The following is a 19,568-nucleotide window of genomic DNA, read 5'->3' as shown; positions in this document are numbered from 1 at the left end:
TCATATGTTAGCCACTAATAGTTACATTCTGGATTGTTTATGTGGGAAATCTCACAAGCAATTAGTTAGTGAACCAACACACAAGGAATCAATCCTAGTTTTACTTCTCACTGACTGTTAGGAACCCCCACAGCCAGCAACACAAAACCCGGAGTCTGCTCAGAAGCCTGGTTTTCGCTGGAGCCCCTAGTGGTGAATCATGCGCTGACTGGGGAGAACCCAGAAAGAGGATATGAGCAAAGGCAGAGTGAGGTCCAGGCAAGGGTTGAGTCCGGCAGCAAACAGAATGTACAGAACACAGACCGTGGTCGGGGGTCACAGGCAAATCAACAGCGTAGGAGTCCAGGCAGAAAGGTCAAAAGGGCACAAGCAAACAAACGAAGTCAGGAATCAGGCAAAAAGGTCGGCAACAAGTAATCAATCCAAAAGGTACAGCAACCAGGAACAGAGCAGGCTAGTCAGCAGCAAGCAGGAACTATAACTGGCAGGGGAGGATTGCCCCTCCCTGCCTTATAAATACAAGCTGGCCAATAAGGAAAGACTGGGGGCAGGACCTAAAATTAGCCCTCTGACTGGGGTATTGATTAGCGCGCGCACCCGGCTCCCCTGCATGCCGGGACGCGGCGCTACAGCCAACTAGCGTCCCGACCGTTGCCTAGGCCGGAAGTGACGTCCCGGTCGTCAAGACGATGGCCGGGACACAGGAGGACAGAGGAAAGCGAGTAGCGGCGGTGCCCAGAGCCGCCGCGGCTCGTAACAGTACCCCCCCTTGAGGAGGGGTCAAGGAACCCCGACAACCCGGTTTTCTGGGAAATTTTTTAAAGAACTCCGCAAGTAATTTGTCAGAATGTAAATTTCTATGTGGCACCCAAGAACGTTCCTCGGGACCATAGCCTTTCCAATGGATGAGGAAGTGAACTTGACCCCGAACTTTTTTTGAATCAAGGATCTTCTCGACTACAAATTCTTGATGTCCATCCACCGAAACTGGTTTAGGCCTAGAGGGCTGTCGACGTCTGAACCTCTGGGAAGACTGGGCAGGTTTCAGCAAGGAGCAGTGGAACGTACTGGGAATTTTCAGAGATTCAGGAAGCTCAGTTTGAAAGATACTGGGTTAACTTGTTTTATGATGGAAAATGGACCAATAAATTTGGGTCCTAACTTCTTGCAGGGTTGACGGAGTCTTATGTTCCGGGTAGAGAGCCACACTGAATTCCCTACTTTAAAGGAACATGCAGAGCGATGTAGGTCGGCAAAAACTTTTGATCTAAAAGATGCTCGAAGTAAAGATTGATGAACTGATTTCCTAAGCCGGGTGGCCGTGGCCCTGGTTTCGGGTGACCTATCGGTAGATAGAGAGGACAATGAGTTGGCTCTGGAATGGTACCCCAGGTTGCAATAAAAAGGAGAGTACCGGGAAGAGGTATGGAATGCGTTGTTGTACGCAAATTCGGCCCATGGAAGTAGATCAGCCCAGTTGTCGTGATTTTTGGATATATATAGCCGTAGATATTGCTCCAGGGATTGGTTCACCTTTTCGGTTTGCCCGTTAGACTGTGGATGGTAGGCCGATCATAGGCTAAGACTGATACCTAAGAGGGAGCAAAAAGTTTTCCAAAAAGCTGCAATAAACTGTGAACCTCGCTCTGATACTATATCCACCGACAGACCATGATGACGAAATACATGTTTAATAAACAAGGCGGACAGAGAGCGTGCTGAGGGTAATTTGGTCAAAGGGATAAAATGAGCCATTTTACTAAATCGATCCACCGTGACCCAGCTGCAGGGCCGGATTAACCCGAGGTCTAACTGGGCTATAGCCCAGGGGCCTCGGGCATCCAGGGGGCCCTTCAAACTCCTCAGCAGCATTATTGATCGGTCGGGGGCGGGGGCGCCCCCGGCCCGATCGATGCTGCTGAGTGCTGTCAGTGCAGTCCTCCGTCCCGGCGTGCTGAAGTCTGCTTACTGAGGATATCTCGCGAGAGTTCATGAACTCTCGCGAGATCTCCTCAGTAAGGAGCTTACAGCGCGCCGGGACGGAGGACTGCACTGACAGGTAAGTGCTTGGGGGGGTCCTCGCGGGGGGTGGGGGGCGGTGGACGGCTCACATTGGGGGCCTCGCGGGGAATGGAGGGCCCCTTAGCCCAGGGGCCTCCATTCCCTTAATCCGGCCCTGCCCAGATGGTGTTGCATCCGGAAGATGGAGGCAAATCGACAATGAAATCCATGGACAAGTGGGTCCAAGGTTTAACCGGGGCTGGAAACGGCAGTAATAACTAGAGATGGGCGGGTCCGGTTCTCCGCGAACCGAACCCACCGGAACGTTGGGTATCCGAGTACCGAGCTGAGCAGCTCGGTACTCTCCCGCCCGTTCCGAATCCAAATCGAGGCCGAACGTCATTGTGACGTCGTTGGATCTCGGGGCTCGGTTCTCACGATACTTCAACTTTATAAATACACGCCTCCACAGCAATCCATCGCCATTTGACAGAGGGAGAGAGCAGGGTGTAGTCATAGGCTGATTAGAGCAGGGACAGAGAATACAATATTGTTCTTGCAATTGCTCTAACCAAAATCGCTAGTGCAGAGAGGAGGATAGAGGTTTATTATTTTTTTCTTAATATTTGGCACTCCCCAGCGCTAATTGTGCATTAATATTTCTGGCTGTCAAAAGTCATATCTGTCAGCAGTATCTACTAAATAATTTTTAGCACTCCTCAGTGCTTTTGGGGTGCCCTCCCTAATTGTGCATTAATATTTCTGGCTGTCAAAAGTCATATCTGTCAGCAGTATCTACTAAATAATTTTTAGCACTCCTCAGTGCTTTTGGGGTGTCCTCCCTAATTGTGCATTAATATTTCTGGCTGTCAAAAGTCATATCTGTCAGCAGTATCTACAAAATAATTTTTAGCACTCCTCAGTGCTTTTGGGATGTCCTCCCTAATTGTGCATTAATATTTCTGGCTGTCAAAAGTCATAACTGTCAGCAGTATCTACTAAATAATTTTTAGCACTCCTCAGTGCTTTTGGGGTGTCCTCCCTAATTGTGCATTAATATTTCTGGCTGTCAAAAGTCATATCTGTCAGCAGTATCTACTAAATAATTTTTAGCACTCCTCAGTGCTTTTGGGGTGTCCTCCCTAATTGTGCATTAATATTTCTGGCTGTTAAAAGTCATATCTGTCAGCAGTATCTACTAAATAAATTTTTAGCACTCCTCAGTGCTTTTGGGGTGTCCTCCCTAATTGTGCATTTATATTTCTGGCTGTCAAAAGTCATATCTGTCAGCAGTATCTACCAAATAATTTTTAGCACTCCCCAGTGGTTTGCGCTCAGAATGGATTCAAAGCAGTCCACATATGATCTGAATGAGCAACCAGGTTCTGTCACCAGTCCTGATGTTAGTGTTCCCAGTACGTCATCTGGCCAAGGCGATGTCAAACAACAGAGTGTTTTCAAATTAGTGCAAAAAACAAAAAAAAAAAAAAATTTACTGTATTGAAGCGAAAAAGAAGTGTAACTGAGCAAAAGTTAAGTGACGATAAAAAAAAAATTGCAAGCATGCCATTCTACACACGCAGTGGCAAAGAGAGAATGAGGCCTTCACCTTTGGCTATTAGTGGCAGATCCCAAAAATTTACCCAGCCTACAATTGGTGCACAACTACTGTTACGCGTCAAAGCCGAGCTGCAAGATAACAGTGAGGCATTACAGGAGAATATTTGCTCTGATTCACAAATGACAACAATCCCTGTGGAGAGTCCATCCAACAGTGGGATGTCTAATCGTGAGCATTCTGCTGATGTGTGCCTTAATAGCCCGAGTGTAGCCGGTGATACCCAAATTGAGGATGCCACTTTGGAATTAGAAGAGGATGAGGGGGAGATTTGTGTAGGCGACGAGGGCGCTAATGAGGATGTTGATGAGGATGAGGTTGTTTGTGTAAGTCCTGCACCAGTGGCAGCAGTTCTGGCACGTGACAAGAAAAAGGCCATTGTCATGCCTGGGCATAAAACAAAAAAATCCACTTCTTATGTGTGGAATTATTTCTACCCAAATCCAGACAACAATTGTATAGCCATTTGTAGTGTATGTCAAGCCACAGTCAGTCGAGGGAGGGACCTTAACCATCTTGGAACCTCGTCTATGTTACGCCATTTAACGAGAGTTCATGGCAAAGTTTTGGGAAAAGCTGAAATTTCTTCCCAAAAGAATACAAGCACTCCCTCATCAGCTAAGACCCTCCACTCACTGACATACCGACGGCTACAAAATACACCCACCACACCATCCTCATCAATATCCTCAGTAGCGCTCGGAGTTAGCTCGGCATCCCACTTAAGGCTGGATGACTCCGGCACTATTATAGATTCCTCTGAAGAAAGCGTTAGTCCTGCTGCTGCTGGGGGTGAATCGTCATCCCAGAGGCAGGTTAATAAAATGAGCAGTCCTACATTTCAGCAATTAACTGTGAAACAATCATTTGCGAGGGGAAGCAAATATGACAGCAGTCACCCAGTCGCCAAGCGAATCACAGACACCATGGCTGCAATGTTAGTGTTAGATCTGCGTCCAATCTCCACAATAAACGCAGCTGGTTTTTCACAGTTAATTGAGGTTTTGTGTCCGCGTTACAGAATTCCATCGCGACACCATTTCTCCCGTAAAGCTATTCCACAACTATACCAAAAAGTGTGTAAAAATGTAGAGATTGCGCTGAAAAATGCCATTCTGCCCACTGTTCACTTAACCACAGATAAGTGGACAAGTGGAAGTGGCCAAACCAAAGACTATATGACTGTGACAGCCCACTGGGTTGGTCATTCACCTTCACCAGCAGGAACAGCAGCAGCATATACACCACTACGAAACATTTGTCACAGGCAGGCCACTCTTTGTATCACCGGCTTCACTAACAGGCATACGGCTGACAATTTGTTACGCAAACTGAGAGATGTGATTGATGCATGGCTTATACCACTAGGACTCTCCCCAGGGTATGTCATTTCAGATAACGCCAACAATATAGTGCGAGCATTACAGCTGGGTGATTTCCAACATATTCCCTGTTTTGCTCACACCATCAACTTGGTGGTGCAGAGCTTCCTACGAAATAACCGTGAGGTGCAGGAGATGCTTTCGGTGGCCCGTAAAATTTCAGGCCATTTCAGGCATTCAGCCACAGCATGTAGGAGATTACAGCAGCTCCAAGAGCAGTTATACTTGCCCTGCCACCAACTTAAGCAAGAGGTGGTAACTCGGTGGAATTCCACCCTGTACATGCTTCAGAGGATGGAGGAACAGCGCAAAGCCATCCAAGCATATTGCACAAGCCATGACATTGGGAAAGGAGGGGGGATGTATTTCACTCTTGCACAGTGGGGAATCCTTTCAGTGCTGTGCAAGGTGCTGAAACCATTTGAAGTTGTGACATGTGAGGTGAGTGCAGACTGCTAGTTTGAGCCAAGTCATTCCTTTAATTAGACTATTGGAAAAGCAGCTTGAGAAAATGAAGGAGGAGCTGAAAGCAAGCAATTCAGCAAAGTATGTTGGCCTTGTCGATCAAGTACTTAATTCGCTTCACAATGATCCTCGAGTTATTAAGATCTTGAACTCGGATCAGTACGTTTTGGCCACTGTGCTTGATCCAAGGTTTAAAACCTACATTGAGTCTTTACTTGTAAATGAGCGAGATGTGAACTTTTGCAAGGAGCTATTGCTCAGCAAGTTGGCCACTGAACTGGGCCTCGGCTTGACGACGTGTCCTCCTTCACTTTCTCAAGCTGCTGCTCGTAAAAAAATAAATTTCTAAAAAAGAAGCAGGGAAGACACAGGGGGCAGACCAAAACAATTTAACATCTGGGCTGGTTTGAAGGATTTTTCAAAAAAATGTGTCACTTTGCCCATAACTCCATCCAATACGAGTATAAACATGCAAAGGATGGTGGAGGATTACTTTCACGAGGTAGTTGATATGGAAATGTCAGACAGTCCCTTTCCTTACTGGGAAGAAAAGCAGGCCATTTGGAAACCCATGTACAAACTTGCTTTGCAATACCTAAGCTGCCCACCCTCCAGTGTGTACTCTGAACGAGTGTTCAGCACAGCAGGGAACTTAGTCAGTGATCGCCGTAGAAGGTTACTTCCCAAAAATGTGGAGAAAATGATGTTTATAAAAATGAACTACATCTTCCACGAGGAAGGCCTTCACCATCCAAAACATCCAAGCACTGACTGTTCTCTAATGGCGGATTCAAGCGGCGATGAATTGATAGTCTGTGATGATGACGTACACACTGATGAGGGTGAGGATTAAGCTGAAGATGATGCCGATAACATCTTTTTAAAACTTTCTATGTAAGTGTAGGGTGCAATCTACCCCCAAAGAGGAAAGGGACTTGTGGCATTTCCATATCACATACCATCTTGAAAGGCTGCTGTTAGGGCAATTTATCCTTAAGGGTAGGGTGTCATAGACAGAGTGACCCTAAACTGGCTTTGTCCATTTTTCATAATATTGTACAGTCTATAATGGCTGCATTTTTGGGTATTTTATACAAGTGGAGGGGGGCCTAGAGAGACAGAAACCAAACTGGCTTTCTCCATGTCAATTAATATTGTACAGTCTATAATGGCTGAATTTTTTGGTATTTTATACAAGTGGAGGGGGGCCTAGAGAGACAGAAACCAAACTGTCTTTCTCCATGTCTATTAATATTGTACAGTCTATAATGGCTGAATTTTTTGGTATTTTATACAAGTGGAGGGGGGCCTAGAGAGACAGAAACCAAACTGGCTTTCTCCATGTCAATTAATATTGTACAGTCTATAATGGCTGAATTTTTGGGTATTTTATACAAGTGGAGGGGGGCCTTGAGAGACAGAAACCAAACTGGCTTTTTCCATTTCTTTACATATTTAACTATAAGTGTAGGGTGTAATATACATTCAAAGACGATGGCTGCATTGCCAATATGCATAGATGGAGAGGGAGACAATCTGTTTTATGTGTAGAATAAATGAAGGCCTACCAACGAAGAATTAAACTGTTTTTTTGGATGATTTATTACCTCAACAATTAGATTACTTGTCTCTAAAACAGTTGGAGCACTAAATTGGGTTAATTTAGGCCCAAAAACATGGATTTTCCAAAAAAATAGCAAAACAAAACCAAAACCAAAACCAAAACACGCAATGGCGGTTTTGCAAAACCAAAACCAAAACCAAAACATGACGGTAATCCAGATCCAAAACCGAATCCAAAACCAAAACACGGGGGTCAGTGACCATCTCTAGTAATAACCCAGAAGGGGAGTTTCGAGAAATCTTATTCTTGGAACACAGATCACAGGACGATACATAATCTTTAACATCCACAGATAATGATGGCCACCAGACAACAAGGGAAAGGATTTCGATGGTCTTAGCCACACTGGGATGTCCAGAAGTACTGTGGTCATGACATTCTGAGAGGACCAACTTCCTGAGATGTACAGGCACGAAGAGTTTGTTTGCTGGGGTTTCAGGAGGTGCCAGTGGTTGAAATTGTCGAAGGGTCTTGCCTAGTTCCTGTGTAAAGGCAATCAGGACAGATGAAGCGGGAACGATGGAACAGGGTTCAGAGATTGGAGCTTGAGAAGAGATAAAACTGCGAGACAAGGCATCAGCTCTGAGGTTCTTTGAACCAGAAGATTGACAGAACATGGATTTTATCGCACCAGGAAAAGCCCTCTCTAGAGACTGGTTATATTACCTTTATATCTAGACATAACCATTATATGAAAACCATAGAAACTAGAGATGGTGCACCCACACAATCCATTAGACATTAACAAAAACAGAGAAACATTGTGTCTTAAATGGGGCACTCTTAGGGCAAAAATAGATATAAAACATAATGAAGCTTTATTAATATGCATTAAAAATACTATTACCTGTTAGGATAGAACAGTGAAATATTAAAAGTTGAAAAGTATAATATGAACCAGTAAATTCTAATGACCTGTTAAAACTAGCTATACTGCTAGTACGCGCTGCCCTCTCATTAATAAGTATAACAAATTCTGATAGGGTGTGTAGATATGTATAATGTGATAGTGGTTAAGGCACACTTTAATTAGAATCAATAGAGATGGATCCTGAATGGTATACGTGAAGGCTTAACTGTTAAACCCTCTCCCTGTATCAGGTTAAACGTAACGGAACACACTATAATAGTCTGTGTCACCTATAGAAGTTGGTATACCAAACGTGAGACCGGATTATATTACCACTATTAAGATATATAGTCTTAATAATACTCGGCCAGGATCCATCTCTATTGATTCTAATTAAAGTGTGCCTTAACCACTATCACATTATACATATTTACACACCCTATCAGAATTTGTTATACTTATTAATGAGAGGGCAGCGCGTACTAGCAGTATAGCTAGTTTTAACAGGTCATTAGAATTTACTGGTTCATATTATACTTTTCAACTTTTAATATTTCACTGTTCTTTGAACCAGGTCGGTAGGTGATGAGGAAGCGAAAACGGGGGAAGAAGAGGGACCATCGTGCTTGTCTAGAATTTAGCCTTTTAGCTGATTCTATGTAGGACAAGTTCTTGTGGTCGGTGTATACTGTAATTACATGTTTAGCACCTTCAAGCCAGTGGCACCATTCTTCCAGTGCCCACTTGACGGCCAACAATTCCCGATTGCCCACATCGTAATGTCCCTCGGCAGAAGAAAATCTCCGAGATAGGTAGGCACAGGGGTAAAGCCGATGGTCTGCCAAATCTTTCTGGGAAAGCACTGCTCCCACACCCACATCAGAGGCATCCACTTCGATGATGAATGGAAGGTCTAGATTCGGATGTCTCAGAACAGGTGCTGACACAAAGGCCCGTTTCAAGACTTCGAAGGCAGAGATAGCGATAGAAGGCCAGATTTTCGTGTCAGCTCCCTTACGAGTCAAGGCTGTGATAGGGGCAATGAGAGTAGAAAAGGAACTGATAAATTTTCTATAATAGTTAGCGAACCCCAGGAACCTTTGTATAGCTTTGAGGTTTGAAGGTCGCACCCAGTCGAGAATGGCCTGCACTTTCTCGGGGTCCATGGCGAACCCTTCCAGGGAAATGACATAGCCCAAAAACGTGACAGTGGAAACTTCGAACTCGCATTTTTCTAATTTAGCGTAGAGATGGTGATGGCGGAGTTTCCGAAGAACTTGTTGCACATGTTCACAATGTAGTTTAAGTGAGTGGGAGTAGATCAGGATGTCATCTAAGTATACGACTACAAAGGAGCCTAGGAACTCACGAAGGGCGTCATTGATTAAGTCTTGAAAGACGGCTGGAGCGTTACTTAGGCCGAAAGGCATGGCGAGGTATTCGTAGTGGCCTGTTTGGGTATTGAAGGTCGTTTTCCACTCATCGCCTTTACGGATTCGAATCAGATTGTATGCTCTCCGGAGATCAATTTTTGAGTAGATCCTGGCACCCTTAAGCTGGTCAAAGATGACCGAAATGAGTGGCAAAGGGTAGGTATTTTTTATAGTTATCTTGTTCAACCCCCTGTAGTCAATACAACCCCTTCTGCAGATTCTCCTTTAAATATGATTCCATAGCTAGCGTCTCTGGAATAGACAGGGCGTATAATCTCCCCTTGGGTAGTTTGGAACCAGGGACAAGATCGATAGCATAATCGTACTCCCGGTGAGGAGGGAGAATATCTGCTTCCTTCTTGGAGAAAACATTATGAAATTCCCGATAGGGAAAGGGTAGCTGCTCGGGGCAGGTATGAGTAACCCTGAGCGGCAGGGATAAGCAAGGAGGAGGAGCACTGAGAACTCCACTTGGTTATCTCACCTGTAGTCCAATCGATACTGGGATTATGAAGGGCCAACCACGGATAACCCAGGATAAGAGGTACCGAAGGACAATGGATTAAGTACAGAGAGATAGTCTCAGAGTGAAGGGCACCCACCTTCAGCAGAAGAGGAGGTGAGCGATGATGGATCTCACCTTTGTTCAAGCGATTCCCATCTAGCCCGTGCACAGCGATAGTAGTTTCCAGGGGAACAGCTGAGAAACCCAGGGACCGGGCAAGCGTCAAGTCTAAAAAGTTTCAGCGGCTCCACTATCCACAAACGCAGGAATAGAAATTTCCTGTCCACCGTGCTGGAGTTGGGCAGGTATTAGTAGGGAATCCTTCGGAGAGATTACCTGTAGGCCTAAGTGTACTCTCTCCATGTTCACTTGGCCTGATCTTTTCCCGGTCTGACGGGGCAGGAACGGAGCAAAGGGCCCTTCTCTCCGCAGTATAAGCAGAGACCCCGATTGCGTCTCCGAGTGTGTTCTTCTGGAGACAACCGAGATACTCCCAGTTGCATGGGTTCCACTTGATCAATGGGAGAGGTTGGAACAGGCACAGGTGAAAAGGCCGAAGGATTTTCCTTCTCCGCTTCCCTTTCTCTGTATCTTCTGTCGATACGAATGGCCAATTGCATGAGTTCCTCTAGTGATCCGGATCTAGTAGGATACTGGACAAGAGCGTCCTTAACTCGTTCAGACAGACCTAATCGGAACTGGCTACGAAGCACCGGGTCATTCCATGCACAGTCTGAGGACCAACGCCTGAAGTTGGAGCAGTAATCTTCTGCAGAACGCTGTCCTTGCGACAAGGATCGAAGCTGTGCTTCGGCAGAAGCCACTCGGTCCGGGTCATCATAAATCAATCCGAGTGCTCCAAAAAAGGCATCCACAGACTGCAACTGAGGACTGTTAGGATCCAAGCTAAACACCCAAGATTTAGGATCCCCTTTAAGAAGTGAGATTATAATTCACACTCTTTGCTGCGGTGATCCAGACGAAAGTGGCCCTAATTTGAAATAGAGTTTAAAGCTCTCACAAAAGTTGCGGAAGAGTCTGCGATCTCCTGAAAAGCGATCTGGGAGGTTCATTTTAGGTTCTACCACAAAAGGCTGAGCGGCTTGTGAGGCTCTTAATGCTTGTTCTTGGGCGGCTTGCCGCTGAGACAGTTCCTGGACCATTTGGGACAAGGTCTGGATTTGTCCCGCCAGTACTTGAGCCGGACTGGTTTCCATAGGACCGGGAAGATTGTTTACTCACTTCAAGAGTAAATCTTTTTGGGCCGGTTATAATGTTAGGAACCCCCACAGCCAGCAACACAAAACCCGAAGTCTGCTCAGAAGCCTGGTTTTCGCTGGAGCCCCTGGTGGTGGGGACAGACTTGGCTGCAGGCAACTGAGGGTCATGAATCATGCGCTGACTGGGGAGAACCCAGAAAGAGGATAGGAGCAAAGGCAGAGTGAGGTCCAGGCAAGGGTTGAGTCCGGCAGCAAACAGAATGTCCAGAACACAGACCGTGGTCGGGGGTCACAGGCAAATCAGCAGCGTAGGAGTCCAGGCAGAAAGGTCAAAAGGGCACAGGCAAACAAACGAAGTCAGGAATCAGGCAAAAAGCTCGGCAACAAGTAATCAATCCAAAAAGGTACAGCAACCAGGAACAGAGCAGGCTAGTCAGCAGCAAGCAGGAACTATAACCGGCAGGGGAGGATTACCCCTCCCTGCCTTATAAATACAAGCTGGCCAATAAGGAAAGACTGGGGGCAGGACCTAAAATTAGCCCTCTGACTGGGGTATTGATTAGCGCGCGCACCCGGCTCCCCTGCACGCCGGGACGCGGCGCTACAGCTGACTAGCATCCCGACCGTTGCCTTGGCAACGGCCGGGGTAGGCCGGAAGTGACGTCCCGGTCGTCATGACGACGGCCGGGACACAGGAGGACAGAGGGAAGCGAGTCACGGCGGTGCCCAGAGCCGCCGCGGCTCGTAACACTGACAAATGTATCCGTAGGAGAGAAATTGGGGTCTAGTGACCATCGGTCAGTGTGGCTTAATATACTTACATCGGTAAAGCAAAACTGCACCAAAACAAAAGTTTTATAGAGACTGTGATGAAACAGGGTCCCACTGCACTGAGGACTTTTTATTCATCACCCGATTTCTCACAGTTTAATGTACTTTTTAATCCATGGCCCAGTCTCAGTATATACACCAGGACATTGATGTATTATGTGTATTGTTATTTCATGTTTTTAGGTACATTTTGCCATTTCTGTTACCTGCAATATTGTACGTATTAGCAATATAGAGAGTATTGCCATATTGTATGAAAGTAACAGGACAGCAGAAGTCATTTTCCTTGTGTTAGCTAAAGTATTTACCATTTATCTCTAGTGTCTATTGTTATGAGGTGCGACATGGATCTGGGCTGCTAGTAATCAGAACAATGTCTGAGTGACTATTAAGATAGTTAGCTGGCAGCCCAAGTTAATTATCTAGGTCATCAGGTAATCAGAGAGGTAATTAGGTCAGATGATATGCATTGTGTCTTCACAATACTATATTGGCTGAAGTAGCATTGGGAAAAGTATTAATATGTATTAATCGAAATGTTATTGTATCAAAATATATCTCAGACGTATATTGTGTAAGGCTGTGGATACAATGTGTCAAATGTGTTAATGTTTCACACAAGTTTGAAGTATCATGTTATTCCGTTATGTAATATTGTTACCCTTATTAAGTATATCCAGCCAAATAGCTAATTCAGTGAAGCCATTACATTGTCTAATCAAGGTAACAGAGATAGTATGTCTAACAGTTAAAGTGTCCATTGATAGACCCCTGATGAAAAGGGGAGGAGTGGGACATCCTGTGTATATAGAAGAATATATACAGAGTTCCCAGCGCTACTGCCTGTATTCACATAGACTAAAATGTGTAGAATATATAAATATTGTGATAACAAAAACAAATACTTATATTTTGCTGTAGTGTAGATCCTTTTTCACTGCTTTGTGATATCCATTCCACATATAATATTCAAAGTGATATGTGACATGAAAAGAAAAAATTAAAACAGAACATAGTGTGATATTGCTTCAAACAAAAAGAAACAGCTAACCCTCCCGTCTTTAGCAAAGTCTCCTGTGTTGTAGCAGCGTGTTTACTAAACCCATCACTGTTACACTGTTCTATCCATAGAGCCGGAGGTCCCAGGCAGCTGTCAAACCTGTAAAAAATAAAAAAATAGTACAAAGTTAAAAAAAATTAATAAAAGTGTGGCGTTCCCCCGCCCAGCCACTATTAACTCTAGTGATGCCAGCCTACTGCTGGTTTCGTGAAAATCGGGGGGAAAATTTGCATGGGGTCCCCCCGATTTTTGCTGAACCAGCACTAGGCAAACCAGCCGGGGTTGGTGGCACTATAGCAGAGGGAGGCATTATGACAGGGGTCCCCCTGCCATAATGACAAACCAACCCCAGGCTGTTCAGCGTTGGGCTGGATTCCCTAAGGAATGGGTTCTGCTGAAAAAAATGAGCGGGCCCCCTTCTAGGGACACCCAGCCCAGTGTGGGTATCTGGTATATCAGATGGTATTAAAGGGTCCGCCTTTGTTTTAGTTTTCGCAACCCTTTAAACTGACGCATTTCAATCTTACTATATAGGTCTTTTTCAAGGATAGGGCTTCTTAATACTTACTCCCTTTTACACAGAAAGTTTCCATTTCACAAATTCATGGGTCAGAAGGTCATTATTTGTAAAACATGTAAGATATCATATATCATACCATAATCTGAACAAAACTTATTTAGAATATTTGTCTTCTCTTATTCAAAGTTCTTCAAATTAATAGCGGAAGCTGGTGGACGCGACTTGCGTTCCACCATTACTTCTGGTTTCTCTTACAAGCCCATTCAAGTGCTTATCCTTCGGCACTAATTGGCTATAGACGTGTTTTACATTTCTTACGATTGGCGTATTTTATAACACAAAGAAAGAAAAGAGGAACGCAGAATTATGGTTGGTGCACTATACAGTCCTCAATTGTGAACAGCTGATCATGTGACTCTGGTAAAGGATATAGAATATTCAGATCCACTTAATATAAAGAAAGAATTTAATTATAGATTCCTATATGTTCTTCAACTATTATAGATTATTTATTGATACAATCAAAATGAGGCAAGATACGCCAATCATAAGACATGTAAAAACACGTCTATAGCCAGTTAGTGCAAGTTAGGCTGGAAATGCACGTACTGAAAATGATTAAACATTGCCTTAAGGACCATCTTATGCCTGTCACGGTCCACAGGTATCTGTGGGATTCTAGCGCCACCTACAGGGAGGTGCGGAGTGTAGCGGGACAGATGGTTTTTACCAATAAGCCCCGCTAGGGAGTTTGGGCTAAGCGGCTTCCGCCCTGCAGGTCGCGCCCCTCCAGTTAGGTACTCAGCGAGGTCCAGTGGTGAGTGCAGAAAGGAAGGTGTGCGGGGAGGTGTACACGGAGGTCCGCTTAGCAGCAAACAGAACACTGGATCAGATGGGTAGATAATCTGCAGCAGGTCGACAGCAGAGTCCAAGGTAGCCACAGTAGGAAACTGGATAAGAGGGTGCGATGTTCTGCGGCAGGTAAACACCAGGACCCAGGTAGATGCAGCAGGAGACTAGTTGGAGGGTGCAATGTCCTGCAAAAGGTATACACCAGGTCCAGATAGCTGCAGCAAGAGACTGGATCAGAAAGTGCAATGAACTGCAGCAGAAATACACCAGGCTCCAGGTAGCTACTAGGATAGGAGAGCAGGATGTACGGGGAAAAAAGGCTGAATAAGTCTGAGAGTCACAAATGAGAACACAGCTTGTAGAGGCAGTACAGATAAGCTGGATAGCAGACCTAACTCAGAGGCTGGAGAAGCAGAGAGGTCTGGCTTAGTCAGGAGGCATGGGTAAACCATGATAAGTAAGGCTCAAGTTCTTGTCAGGAGTTATGAGGCTCTGTAGTGATCCGTGGGAGACAGAATAGAGGAGGGTCAAACAAGCCAAGGAGTCAAAACCAGGAAATCCACGAAGGTATCAGGGAATGAGCAGGAGAGTAGCCAGAGTCTGGCTCAGGAGACAATGCCACTTTAGCACTGCTCGGATAAGCCCCATTTATGTCACATATGAATTATGAAAGTAGGGGATATCAGGGCTGTCTTTTTACTTGTGACATATTGTTTATTCAAATATTTAACTACATTGGAAGAAATATATTTAGAAATGCACTTTCCCTTAAAAAATGTGCCTTTCCACTTTTGTAAATGTCATGTACAGTATAAATTAAAGATATCCATAAAATCATTTTTAAAACTTATCGAACATATTGTCCCCATCACAGATTTCAGTCTCTCGCTGTTCAGAAATGTGTTTACCTGGGAGCAAAAGGATCTCAATACCGGGAATACATCCCTGCTGTTATGACTGTGCTCCATGTTCTGAGGGAGAAATATCAAATACAACTGGTACATTTTTTGTACTATATAAACCTGCAAACAAATAAGTACAATGTATATTACATATTATTATTAAGCTAAAAATTATTCAAATACAATAATTAGTGTTTAACCTCTTCAGTGCTTAGAATGATTGGAACTTGTCCTTAGTAACACGGGGATCAAAGAAGTAAAAATTATACTTACTTGTCTCCCACAGTTATTTCCTGTTGGTGGCTGATGGAACTTATTGTTGATTTGCAGTCTCCACTGTTTTCTCACAAATGTTTCCATATCTTTATATTATTGTCTGTAACCCATTATATATGGAATATATCTTCTCTTCCAATGGCGGTTATTACAATTAAAGACTTATTTACCTTCTCCAGATCATATCATTTGTCAATAAAAAAAATTCTTTATCTCTGTAGCCTGATTTAAACATATTTATTGTTAATTCTTTCTAAATCATTATTATTATATTCTCTTAAAATTACTGCAATTGACATGTATATAGGCACTGCAATTCATCTGTTTAATATATTTCTGGTACAAATGGAATGATGCTCAATATAAATGATCAAATCTAAAAAAAAATCCCTTTTCCTTACTAATAAGAATGTCCAATCAATCTTGATTTCATTGTTGTTAAGATATGTACAGAAATGGTTTAATTTCTCCCTTTCACCATCCCAAATAAAAATAATGTCTTCAATATTGAGCTACCAGATCACTACACCCCATACCAATGGCTATTCTAGACATGCATGTCCTCCCAATGGCCCATGGATATATTGGGGTAACTTGGAGCAAACCTGGTCCCCATAGCAGTTCCAACCTTTTGGGTGTAATATTTATTATAAAAACAAAAAGTTATTGTTCAAAATGACTAGATGCCATCTATCATTAAGGACTTCAAATCCGCACTCAATGTTCTGTTATCTAGAAATAATCTGACAGCCTGTAAATCCAAATTGTGTCTAATAATACCGTGGAGGGAACAAACATCAGCAATGACTAAGAAATAACTCTCTTTCCAAGCTGTACTATTTAGCTTATTTATAATGCCAATGGTGACTTTTAAATAGCCCTTAATTTCCAGACTATATACCTGCAGATGGTGATCTGTAAAGTGAGACAGATTGGAAGTGACCGAGTATGTGACAGCCACAGTAGGTCTTCCCTGAGGGTTTTCCATATTTTTATGTACTTTGTACAGAATGAATATTATATGTATTACTACAAAAAATTATCTTTCTTTATCAGATAAAGTACTATATTTTGTAATTATTAATAATCTCAATTTATTCTGGATTTAATGGTTGGATTATGCTTAATTCATAAGTGATCTTCTCATTAAGTTGTCTAAATATTTCCTCACTTTATTTGTTGATGTCCATAATTAAGTTATCCCCGTTTCCTTTTCTTATTCTTTTGTGTGTTGTGGTTGGGGTAGAACTGGGGACATTTACGAAAACATTTTATTCTATTTCCATTATTTATAAAGTTCCTGTCTGAACTTTCTGAACTCATTTCAGGTTTTGCTATGCTTGTATTATTGGAAAGTGCACAAGACTGGACCTGATATCAATAGTTTAACTTTATTATTTGTCATTTTGCAGATAGTGAAAATTGCATTAAATGTCAGGATGATGAATGGCCGAATGAAAAGAGGGATTTGTGCATTCCCAAAAGTGAAGACTTTCTGTCCTACACAAATGATGAGATCTCTGCAGCTTTTATTTCTGTCTCAGTTTTCTTCTGTTTCATAACTCAGCTAATATTGGGAATTTTTATATCACATCGGGATACACCTATTGTAAAAGCTAATAACAAAAACCTCAGCTTCCTTCTCCTGGTCTCCATCATGCTGAGCTTCCTCTGTGTGTTCCTCTTCCTCGGTCGTCCTGTAGATATAACCTGCATGCTACGTCAGATCTCTTTTGGAATCCTCTTCTCCATAGCTGTCTCCTCTGTGTTGGCCAAGACTATCATGGTTTGCATCGCTTTCAATGCCACCAAACCCGGCAGTGTGTGGAGAAAATGGATGGGTGTGAAACTGCCCAATTGTGTAGTCTGTATCTGCTCATCTGTCCAAGTTATGATCTCTATTAGTTGGTTGTCTATCTCTCCTCCCTTCCAGGAGCTGGACACACACTCTTATCAGGGACAGATCATCGTTCAGTGTAATGAAGGTTCAGTTATTGGGTTCTACTCTGTCCTGGGTTATATGGGGGTTCTGGCAGCTGTGAGTTTTATTACAGCCTTTATAGCCCGGACATTACCGGACAGTTTTAATGAGGCCAAATACATCACCTTCAGCATGCTGGTGTTCTGCAGTGTCTGGATTGCAATGATCCCGGCTTATCTGAGCACCAAAGGGAAATACATGGTGGCTGTGGAGATCTTTTCCATATTGACCTCAAATGCTGGACTTTTAGGCTGTATATTTTTTCCTAAATGTTATATTATTTTATGTAGACCTGAACTGCACGGAAAACTGTATCTGCATGATAGAAATAGATAATTGTGAAACTTTAGTCTACGCATCAGTATGTGCACATTAAGTTATTATTATAAATGAGATGAAGCCATGGTATATAAATTAAAGTATATAAATTAAAGTCAAACACAAAATAACAGTTTGGGTGTAACAAGGCAAATCTGTTAAAAAAAAGAAAATAAAGTTGAATAATGGCTTTAATAGACAGTAAATACGCCCTTTCAATTCTTTACACTTAAAAAAATGGAAACATAGCTAGATCCCACAAGCGCAATAGAAAGCTTTCCAAAACCTGTACATGAACAGTCAGAAATAATCTCATCGGGAAATCCAGGCAACCGGAAAATAATTGAGCCATGGTAGAAGCTGAAAAGTAAACCTCTTAAGGGTACAAAGTGAGCCGCATGAACAAGACGATCCATGACAACCCAAACAACAGAACATCCCTTGGAAGGAGGTAAGTCGGAAAGGAAGTCCATCGAAACATGGCTCCAGTGACGATCAGGAATGGGAAGAGTATGCAACAGGCCATAAGGAGACTGTCTGGGGACCTTATTTTGAACACAGACAGGGCAAGCGAAAACATACTCCTGAACATCAGACTGTAGGGAAGGCCACCAGTAGCTACAGGATATTAACTCCTTGGTATTCTTAATACCAGAGTGACCGGCAAAACAAGAGGTATGAGTCCATTTGAGGCGTTTACCACGTAGGTGATTGGGTGTGAAGGTTTCCCCATGAGAAATTTTCAAGTCTGTGGATGTAGTAGCTATATTCAGGATCTATGTTTCTGCCGTGGCGCAACCTGGGATGCCTAGAGTGGAGAGAAGAAAGGTGTGGGAGAGGGAGAAGGAGAAGAAGAGGGGAGTGGAGAATAGCAATATAAGCGGTACAGACAATATACTTAAGCGCTGGTGAATTTAGCAGATGATTATAGCTTTTTTTGCAGTTTTCAATGTTATAGCTCTTTTGCTTTATGTTTATAGCTCTGATGCGGTGTATATTGTGCGTGGTTTTGTGTACCGCTGATTGCTAATATCACTAGTTTATAGCTTCGGGAATTATTTGGTGGTATTGGTAATGTTTATAGCTCTGTGTTTATAGCCTTGTAATTGGGGACAGCCCCCAGAACACACAAGTCAAGCGCAGACATCCAAGGTAAACCCCCTAAAAAGGGTCTCCGCCACCTATGTTTAACATTCAGGATCTAGAATGGGTCTATGGGTCAATGCTTACATTTTTTCTCTGAATCAGTTTAGTCAAATGAGCAGGAGAGAGCATCCGCTTTTTTGTTCTTTGACCTAGACCTGAAGGTGATGCAGATATTGAAGTGGGAGAAAAATAAAGATAATCTAGCTTGCTGTGGATTCAAGCAGATTGCTGAGTGTAGACATAACAGATTCTTATGTTCTGTGTATATTGTCACAGGAAATTGAGCTTCTTCTAAAAGATGTCTCCACTCTTCCAGTGCTAAATTAATATCAAGAAGCTCCTTATCTCCAATACCATAATTCTCCTCTGCAGAAGTCAGCCTTCGAGAGAAAAATCCACACGAAAAGAATTTCCCAGAGGAGAATTTCTGAGACAAGACTGTCCCAACTCCGACAGAGGATGCGTCTACTTCTAGGTAGAAAGGAAGGGTGGTATCTCACTGTCTTAGAATAGGTGGCAGACTCTTTGGAGCAACCAGAAGAGAAGAGAATCCCTTAATAAATTGTCTAATAATTGGCGAATCC

General features: G+C 43.3%; 1 protein-coding gene across 1 annotated transcript in view; it reads left to right on the top strand.

The window, feature by feature from the left end:
- The window catches only part of LOC142104174 (vomeronasal type-2 receptor 26-like), a 53,225-nt gene extending 35,272 nt beyond the window's left edge, over positions 1 to 17,953 (top strand). Inside the window, exons 5-6 of the mRNA XM_075188698.1 lie at positions 15,236 to 15,359; positions 16,952 to 17,953. Of these exons, the coding sequence (XP_075044799.1) occupies positions 15,236 to 15,359; positions 16,952 to 17,856 (1,029 nt within the window). The 3' untranslated portion in view covers positions 17,857 to 17,953. The remainder of the gene's footprint in view (positions 1 to 15,235; positions 15,360 to 16,951) is intronic.
- The last annotated feature ends 1,615 nt before the right edge of the window (positions 17,954 to 19,568 follow it).

This window comes from Mixophyes fleayi, chromosome 10 (assembly GCF_038048845.1).
Source record: "Mixophyes fleayi isolate aMixFle1 chromosome 10, aMixFle1.hap1, whole genome shotgun sequence".
Lineage (NCBI taxonomy): Eukaryota > Metazoa > Chordata > Amphibia > Anura > Limnodynastidae > Mixophyes > Mixophyes fleayi.
Note: the sequence above shows the minus strand (reverse complement) of the source record. Positions and strands in the feature narration are given on the sequence as shown.